General features: G+C 48.7%; 1 protein-coding gene across 3 annotated transcripts in view; it reads left to right on the top strand.

The window, feature by feature from the left end:
* Positions 1–10,000, top strand: part of smurf1 (SMAD specific E3 ubiquitin protein ligase 1) — a 54,262-nt gene that overhangs the window by 20,241 nt on the left and 24,021 nt on the right. For all 3 annotated transcript variants that reach the window (XM_090197978.1, XM_090197977.1, XM_090197979.1), the window contains exons 8-9: positions 6,999–7,083; positions 8,703–8,849. In XM_090197978.1, coding sequence (XP_090054104.1) covers positions 6,999–7,083; positions 8,703–8,849 — 232 coding nt within the window. The remainder of the gene's footprint in view (positions 1–6,998; positions 7,084–8,702; positions 8,850–10,000) is intronic.

The raw sequence follows: 10,000 nt of genomic DNA, 5'->3' as shown, positions 1-10,000 counted from the left end.
TTGACCAGGTGTGTGTTATTGACCAGGGCCAGGTGTGTGTTATTGACCAGGTGTGTGTTATTGACCAGGGCCAGGTGTGTGTTATTGACCAGGTGTGTGTTATTGACCAGGGCCAGGTGTATGTTATTGAGCAGGTGTGTGTTATTGACCAGGTGTGTGTTCTTGACCAGGGCCAGGTGTGTGTTATTGACCAGGGCCAGGTGTGTGTTATTGACCAGGTGTGTGTTATTGACCAGGGCCAGGTGTGTGTTATTGACCAGGGCCAGGTGTATGTTATTGAGCAGGTGTGTGTTATTGACCAGGTGTGTGTTCTTGACCAGGGCCAGGTGTGTGTTATTGACCAGGGCCAGGTGTGTGTTATTGACCAGGGCCAAGTGTGTGTAATTGACCAAGTGTGTGTAATTGACCAGGTGTGTGTTATTAACCAGGGCCAGGTGTGTGTTATTGACCAGGTGTGTGTTATTGACCAGGGCCAGGTGTGTGTTATTGACCAGGTGTGTGTTATTGAGCAGGTGTGTGTTATTGACCAGGGCCAGGTGTGTGTTATTGACCAGGGCCAGGTGTGTGTTATTGACCAGGGCTAAGTGTGTGTAATTGACCAGGTGTGTGTTATTGACCAGGGCCAGGTGTGTGTTATTGACCAGGTGTGTGTTATTGACCAGGGCCAGGTGTGTGTTATTGACCAGGTGTGTGTTATTGACCAGGGCCAGGTGTATGTTATTGAGCAGGTGTGTGTTATTGACCAGGGCCAGGTGTGTGTTATTGACCAGGTGTGTGTTATTGACCAGGGCCAGGTGTATGTTATTGAGCAGGTGTGTGTTATTGACCAGGTGTGTGTTCTTGACCAGGGCCAGGTGTGTGTTATTGACCAGGGCCAGGTGTGTGTTATTGACCAGGTGTGTGTTATTGACCAGGGCCAGGTGTGTGTTATTGACCAGGTGTGTGTTATTGACCAGGGCCAGGTGTATGTTATTGACCAGGTGTGTGTTATTGACCAGGTGTGTGTTATTGACCAGGTGTGTGTTCTTGACCAGGGCCAGGTGTGTGTTATTGACCAGGGCCAGGTGTGTGTTATTGACCAGGTGTGTGTTATTGACCAGGGCCAGGTGTGTGTTATTGACCAGGGCCAGGTGTATGTTATTGAGCAGGTGTGTGTTATTGACCAGGTGTGTGTTCTTGACCAGGGCCAGGTGTGTGTTATTGACCAGGGCCAGGTGTGTGTTATTGACCAGGGCCAAGTGTGTGTAATTGACCAAGTGTGTGTAATTGACCAGGTGTGTGTTATTAACCAGGGCCAGGTGTGTGTTATTGACCAGGTGTGTGTTATTGACCAGGGCCAGGTGTGTGTTATTGACCAGGTGTGTGTTATTGAGCAGGTGTGTGTTATTGACCAGGGCCAGGTGTGTGTTATTGACCAGGGCCAGGTGTGTGTTATTGACCAGGGCCAAGTGTGTGTAATTGACCAGGTGTGTGTTATTGACCAGGGCCAGGTGTGTGTTATTGACCAGGTGTGTGTTATTGACCAGGGCCAGGTGTGTGTTATTGACCAGGTGTGTGTTATTGACCAGGGCCAGGTGTGTGTTATTGACCAGGTGTGTGTTATTGACCAGGGCCAGGTGTATGTTATTGAGCAGGTGTGTGTTATTGACCAGGTGTGTGTTCTTGACCAGGGCCAGGTGTGTGTTATTGACCAGGGCCAGGTGTGTGTTATTGACCAGGTGTGTGTTATTGACCAGGGCCAGGTGTTTGTTATTGACCAGGTGTGTGTTATTGACCAGGGCCAGGTGTGTGTTATTGACCAGGTGTGTGTTATTGACCAGGTGTGTGTTATTGACCAGGTGTGTGTTATTGACCAGGGCCAGGTGTATGTTATTGAGCAGGTGTGTGTTATTTACCAGGTGTGTGTTATTGACCAGGGCCAGGTGTGTGTTATTGACCAGGTGTGTGTTATTGACCAGGTGTGTGTTATTGACCAGGGCCAGGTGTGTGTTATTGACCAGGGCCAAGTGTGTGTTATTTACCAGGTGTGTGTTATTGACCAGGGCCAGGTGTGTGTTATTGACCAGGTGTGTGTTATTGACCAGGTGTGTGTTATTGACCAGGGCCAGGTGTATGTTATTGAGCAGGTGTGTGTTATTGACCAGGTGTGTGTTATTGACCAGGTGTGTGTTCTTGACCAGGGCCAGGTGTGTGTTATTGACCAGGGCCAAGTGTGTGTTATTGACCAGGTGTGTGTTATTGACCAGGGCCAGGTGTGTGTTATTGACCAGGTGTGTGTTATTGACCAGGGCCAGGTGTATGTTATTGAGCAGGTGTGTGTTATTGACCAGGTGTGTGTTATTGACCAGGGCCAGGTGTGTATTGTTGACCAGGTGTGTGTTATTGACCAGGGCCAGGTGTGTGTTATTGACCAGGTGTGTGTTATTGACCAGGTGTGTGTTATTGACCAGGGCCAGGTGTGTGTTGTTGACCAGGTGTGTGTTATTGACCAGGGCCAGGTGTGTGTTATTGACCAGGTGTGTGTTATTGACCAGGGCCAGGTGTGTGTTATTGACCAGGTGTGTGTTATTGACCAGGGCCAGGTGTGTGTTATTGACCAGGGCCAGGTGTGTGTTATTGACCAGGTGTGTGTTATTGACCAGGGCCAGGTGTGTGTTATTGACCAGGTGTATGTTATTGAGCAGGTGTGTGTTATTGACCAGGTGTGTGTTCTTGACCAGGGCCAGGTGTGTGTTATTGACCAGGTGTGTGTTATTGACCAGGGCCAGGTGTATGTTATTGAGCAGGTGTGTGTTATTGACCAGGTGTGTGTTATTGACCAGGGCCAGGTGTGTGTTATTGACCAGGGCCAGGTGTGTGTTATTGACCAGGGCCAAGTGTGTGTTATTTACCAGGTGTGTGTTATTGACCAGGGCCAGGTGTGTGTTATTGACCAGGTGTGTGTTATTGACCAGGGCCAGGTGTATGTTATTGAGCAGGTGTGTGTTATTGACCAGGTGTGTGTTCTTGACCAGGGCCAGGTGTGTGTTATTGACCAGGGCCAAGTGTGTGTTATTGACCAGGTGTGTGTTATTGACCAGGGCCAGGTGTGTGTTATTGACCAGGTGTGTGTTATTGACCAGGGCCAGGTGTGTGTTATTGACCAGGTGTGTGTTATTGACCAGGGCCAGGTGTATGTTATTGAGCAGGTGTGTGTTATTGACCAGGTGTGTGTTCTTGACCAGGGCCAGGTGTGTGTTATTGACCAGGGCCAGGTGTGTGTTATTGACCAGGTGTGTGTTATTGACCAGGGCCAGGTGTGTGTTATTGACCAGGGCCAGGTGTATGTTATTGAGCAGGTGTGTGTTATTGACCAGGTGTGTGTTCTTGACCAGGGCCAGGTGTGTGTTATTGACCAGGGCCAGGTGTGTGTTATTGACCAGGGCCAAGTGTGTGTAATTGACCAAGTGTGTGTAATTGACCAGGTGTGTGTTATTAACCAGGGCCAGGTGTGTGTTATTGACCAGGTGTGTGTTATTGACCAGGGCCAGGTGTGTGTTATTGACCAGGTGTGTGTTATTGAGCAGGTGTGTGTTATTGACCAGGGCCAGGTGTGTGTTATTGACCAGGGCCAGGTGTGTGTTATTGACCAGGGCTAAGTGTGTGTAATTGACCAGGTGTGTGTTATTGACCAGGGCCAGGTGTGTGTTATTGACCAGGTGTGTGTTATTGACCAGGGCCAGGTGTGTGTTATTGACCAGGTGTGTGTTATTGACCAGGGCCAGGTGTATGTTATTGAGCAGGTGTGTGTTATTGACCAGGGCCAGGTGTGTGTTATTGACCAGGTGTGTGTTATTGACCAGGGCCAGGTGTATGTTATTGAGCAGGTGTGTGTTATTGACCAGGTGTGTGTTCTTGACCAGGGCCAGGTGTGTGTTATTGACCAGGGCCAGGTGTGTGTTATTGACCAGGTGTGTGTTATTGACCAGGGCCAGGTGTGTGTTATTGACCAGGTGTGTGTTATTGACCAGGGCCAGGTGTATGTTATTGACCAGGTGTGTGTTATTGACCAGGTGTGTGTTATTGACCAGGTGTGTGTTCTTGACCAGGGCCAGGTGTGTGTTATTGACCAGGGCCAGGTGTGTGTTATTGACCAGGTGTGTGTTATTGACCAGGGCCAGGTGTGTGTTATTGACCAGGGCCAGGTGTATGTTATTGAGCAGGTGTGTGTTATTGACCAGGTGTGTGTTCTTGACCAGGGCCAGGTGTGTGTTATTGACCAGGGCCAGGTGTGTGTTATTGACCAGGGCCAAGTGTGTGTAATTGACCAAGTGTGTGTAATTGACCAGGTGTGTGTTATTAACCAGGGCCAGGTGTGTGTTATTGACCAGGTGTGTGTTATTGACCAGGGCCAGGTGTGTGTTATTGACCAGGTGTGTGTTATTGAGCAGGTGTGTGTTATTGACCAGGGCCAGGTGTGTGTTATTGACCAGGGCCAGGTGTGTGTTATTGACCAGGGCCAAGTGTGTGTAATTGACCAGGTGTGTGTTATTGACCAGGGCCAGGTGTGTGTTATTGACCAGGTGTGTGTTATTGACCAGGGCCAGGTGTGTGTTATTGACCAGGTGTGTGTTATTGACCAGGGCCAGGTGTGTGTTATTGACCAGGTGTGTGTTATTGACCAGGGCCAGGTGTATGTTATTGAGCAGGTGTGTGTTATTGACCAGGTGTGTGTTCTTGACCAGGGCCAGGTGTGTGTTATTGACCAGGGCCAGGTGTGTGTTATTGACCAGGTGTGTGTTATTGACCAGGGCCAGGTGTTTGTTATTGACCAGGTGTGTGTTATTGACCAGGGCCAGGTGTGTGTTATTGACCAGGTGTGTGTTATTGACCAGGTGTGTGTTATTGACCAGGTGTGTGTTATTGACCAGGGCCAGGTGTATGTTATTGAGCAGGTGTGTGTTATTTACCAGGTGTGTGTTATTGACCAGGGCCAGGTGTGTGTTATTGACCAGGTGTGTGTTATTGACCAGGTGTGTGTTATTGACCAGGGCCAGGTGTGTGTTATTGACCAGGGCCAAGTGTGTGTTATTTACCAGGTGTGTGTTATTGACCAGGGCCAGGTGTGTGTTATTGACCAGGTGTGTGTTATTGACCAGGTGTGTGTTATTGACCAGGGCCAGGTGTATGTTATTGAGCAGGTGTGTGTTATTGACCAGGTGTGTGTTATTGACCAGGTGTGTGTTCTTGACCAGGGCCAGGTGTGTGTTATTGACCAGGGCCAAGTGTGTGTTATTGACCAGGTGTGTGTTATTGACCAGGGCCAGGTGTGTGTTATTGACCAGGTGTGTGTTATTGACCAGGGCCAGGTGTATGTTATTGAGCAGGTGTGTGTTATTGACCAGGTGTGTGTTATTGACCAGGGCCAGGTGTGTATTGTTGACCAGGTGTGTGTTATTGACCAGGGCCAGGTGTGTGTTATTGACCAGGTGTGTGTTATTGACCAGGTGTGTGTTATTGACCAGGGCCAGGTGTGTGTTGTTGACCAGGTGTGTGTTATTGACCAGGGCCAGGTGTGTGTTATTGACCAGGTGTGTGTTATTGACCAGGGCCAGGTGTGTGTTATTGACCAGGTGTGTGTTATTGACCAGGGCCAGGTGTGTGTTATTGACCAGGGCCAGGTGTGTGTTATTGACCAGGTGTGTGTTATTGACCAGGGCCAGGTGTGTGTTATTGACCAGGTGTATGTTATTGAGCAGGTGTGTGTTATTGACCAGGTGTGTGTTCTTGACCAGGGCCAGGTGTGTGTTATTGACCAGGTGTGTGTTATTGACCAGGGCCAGGTGTGTGTTATTGACCAGGTGTGTGTTATTGACCAGGGCCAGGTGTGTGTTATTGACCAGGTGTGTGTTATTTACCAGGTGTGTGTTATTGACCAACAGGGAGGCTGTTTAATCTGAATGCGGTTGTGGAGAAAGCACAACATGTGGCCTCAATTAGCCCGGCTAGCTTCTCTAGGCTGCTCCAGTCAAGACAGATACTGTTATGTGGATGGTGAACTACATTGTGGCTGCTACGGGTTAGCTGGTATTGGCTGCTACAGGTTAGCTGGTATTGGCTGCTACAGGTTAGCTGGTCTTGGCTGCTACAGGTTAGCTGGTCTTGGCTGTTTACAGGTTAGCTGGTCTTGGATGCTACAGGTTAGCTGGTATTGGCTGCTACAGGTTAGCTGGTCTTGGCTGCTACAGGTTAGCTGGTCTTGGCTGCTACAGGTTAGCTGGTCTTGGCTGTTTACAGGTTAGCTGGTCTTGGCTGCTACAGGTTAGCTGGTATTGGCTGTTTACAGGTTAGCTGGTCTTGGCTGTTTACAGGTTAGCTGGTCTTGGCTGTTTACAGGTTAGCTGGTCTTGGATGCTACAGGTTAGCTGGTCTTGGCTGTTTACAGGTTAGCTGGTCTTGGCTGTTTACAGGTTAGCTGGTCTTGGCTGTTTACAGGTTAGCTGGTCTTGGATGCTACAGGTTAGCTGGTCTTGGCTGTTTACAGGTTAGCTGGTCTTGGATGCTAAAGGTTAGCTGGTCTTGGCTGTTTACAGGTTAGCTGGTCTTGGCTGTTACAGGTTAGCTGGTCTTGGCTGTTTACAGGTTAGCTGGTCTTGGCTGTTTACAGGTTAGCTGGTCTTGGCTGTTTACAGGTTAGCTGGTCTTGGCTGTTTACAGGTTAGCTGGTCTTGGCTGCTACAGGTTAGCTGGTCTTGGCTGTTTACAGGTTAGCTGGTCTTGGCTGTTTACAGGTTAGCTGGTCTTGGCTGTTTACAGGTTAGCTGGTCTTGGCTGTAGCTGAGTTGACATATCGCTGTCGCTCTGCTCCCATCTCAACAGCTGCAGCAGTAGAGACTCTCTCTCACGCAGCACTTCTCATGTTAAAAACCACATGTGTTCCGGATACTATTATCCCTAGTGTGTGTTTGTGTCCAACGCGTGTGTGTGTGACCTTTCTGTATAATGTGTGTGTGTTACAGAGCAGCGCACCACGGTGCAGGGCCAGGTGTATTTTCTTCACACACAGACGGGAGTCAGCACCTGGCATGACCCACGCATACCCAGGTAATACACGCCCACCATACAGCCAGCCGTCTACCTACTACCCTCTACCCTTACTACCTACCCTCTACCCTTCCTATCCTACCCTCTACCCTTCCTATCCTACCCTCTACCCTTCCTATCCTACCCTCTACTCTTACTATCCTACCCTCTACCCTTACTATACTACCCTCACTATCCTACCCTCTACCCTCACTATCCTACCCTCTACCCTCACTATCCAACCCTCTACCTTTACTATCCTACCCTCTACCCTTACTATCCTACCCTCACTATCCTACCCTCTACCCTCACTATCCTACCCTCTACCCTCACTATCCAACCCTCTACCTTTACTATCCTACCCTCTACCCTTACTATCCTACCCTTACTATACTACCCTCTACCCTTACTATCCTACCCTCACTATCCTACCCTCTACCCTCACTATCCTACCCTCTACCCTCACTATCCAACCCTCTACCTTTACTATCCTACCCTCTACCCTTACTATCCTACCCTTACTATACTACCCTCTACCCTTACTATCCTACCCTCACTATCCTACCCTCTACCCTTACTATCCTACCCTCACTATCCTACCCTCTACCCTCACTATCCTACCCTCTACCCTTACTATCCTACCCTCTACCCTTACTATCCTACCCTCTACCCTTACTATACTACCCTCTACCCTCACTATCCTACCCTCTACCCTTACAATCCTACCCTCTACCCTTACTATCCTACCCTCTACCCTTACTATCCTACCCTCTACCCTTACTATACTACCCTCTACCCTCACTATCCTACCCTCTACCCTTACAATCCTACCCTCTACCCTTACTATCCTACCCTCTACCCTTCCTATCCTACCCTCTACCCTTACTATCCTACCCTCACTATCCTACCCTCTACCTTTACTATCCTATCCTCTACCCTTACTATCCTACCCTCTACCCTTACTATCCTACCCTCTACCCTTACTATCCTACCCTCACTATCCTACCCTCTACCTTTACTATCCTATCCTCTACCCTTACTATCCTACCCTCTACCCTTACTATCCTACCCTCTACCCTTACTATCCTACCCTCTACCCTTACTATACTACCCTCTACCCTTACTATCCTACCCTCTACCCTTTCTATACTACCCTATACCCTTACTAGCCTACCCTTACTATACTACCCTCTACCCTTACTATACTACCCCATACCCTTACTACCCTACCCTTACTATCCTACCCTCTACCCTTACTATCCTACCATCTACCCTTACTATACTACCCTCTACCCTAACTATCCTACCCTCACTATCCTACCCTCTACCCTTACTCTCCTACCCTCACTATCCTACCCTCTACCTTTACTATCTTACCCTCTACCCTTACTACCTCCTCCCTTACCACCTTACCTGAATTGGAACGCATCCCGTTGGAAGGCCTAGAGCTCAGTAAGGTGTGTTGTGATTGGTTTAGAGCTCAGTAAGGTGTGTTTTGATTGGTGTAGAGCTCAGTAAGGTGTGTTGTGATTGGTGTAGAGCTCAGAAAGGTGTATTGTGATTGTTCCAGGCACCTGATAGTAAGGTGTGTTGTGATTGGTCCAGGGACCTGATAGTAAGGTGTGTTGTGATTGGTCCAGGGACCTGGCCAGTGTGAGCTGTGAGGAGTTGGGTCCGCTGCCGGCCGGTTGGGAGGTGAGGAGCACGGTGTCGGGACGGATCTACTTTGTGGATCACAACAACCGAACAACGCAGTTCACTGACCCCCGGCTACACACCATCATCAGGTACACTTGTACACACACACACACACACACACACACACACACACACACACACACACACACACACACACACACACACAGTTATTTAATTTATTTCATAAACATGGTTATGCAACACCCAATGCCCCTGTGTGAAAAGTTATCGCCCCCTTACACTCAATAACTGGTTATGCCACCTTTAGCTGCCACGACTCCAACCAAACACTTCCTGTAGTTGATCAGTCCCCCTTTAGCTGCCACGACTCCAACCAAACACTTCCTGTAGTTGATCAGTCCCCCTTTAGCTGCCATGACTCCCACCAAACACTTCCTGTAGTTGATCAGTCCACCTTTAGCTGCAACGACTCCAACCAAACACTTCCTGTAGTTGTTGATCAGTCCACCTTTAGCTGCCATGACTCCCACCAAGCACTTCCTGTAGTTGATCAGTCCACCTTTAGCTGCAACGACTCCAACCAAACACTTCCTGTAGTTGTCTCTCACGTCGCTGTGGAGGAATTTTGGCCCAGATCCTCCCACAACATCTCCATTGGGATTAGGTTTGGACTTTGACTAGGCCATTCCAACATCTCAGTTGGGATTAGGTTTGGACTTTGACTAGGCCATTCCAACATCTCAGTTGGGATTAGGTTTGGACTTTGACTAGGCCATTCCAACATCTCCATTGGGATTAGGTTTGGACTTTGACTAGGCCATTCCAACATCTCCATTGGGATTAGGTTTGGACTTTGACTAGGCCATTCCAACATCTCCATTGGGATTAGGTTTGGACTTTGACTAGGCCATTCCAACATCTCCATTGGGATTAGGTTTGGACTTTGACTAGGCCATTCCAACATTCCATTGGGATTAGGTTTGGACTTTGACTAGGCCATTCCAACATCTCCATTGGGATTAGGTTTGGACTTTGACTAGGCCATTCCAACATCTCCATTGGGATTAGGTTTGGACTTTGACTAGGCCATTCCAACATCTCAGTTCCAACATCTCCATTGGGATTAGGTTTGGACTTTGACTAGGCCATTCCAACATCTCAGTTGGGATTAGGTTTGGACTTTGACTAGGCCATTCCAACATCTCAGTTGGGATTAGGTTTGGACTTTGACTAGGCCATTCCAACATCTCCATTGGGATTAGGTTTGGACTTTGACTAG

The sequence above is a fragment of the Oncorhynchus mykiss genome, chromosome 13 (genome assembly GCF_057628025.1).
Source record: "Oncorhynchus mykiss isolate SJ-2025 chromosome 13, ASM5762802v1, whole genome shotgun sequence".
NCBI classification, from domain to species: domain Eukaryota; kingdom Metazoa; phylum Chordata; class Actinopteri; order Salmoniformes; family Salmonidae; genus Oncorhynchus; species Oncorhynchus mykiss.
This window is presented reverse-complemented; position numbering and strand designations above follow the sequence as displayed.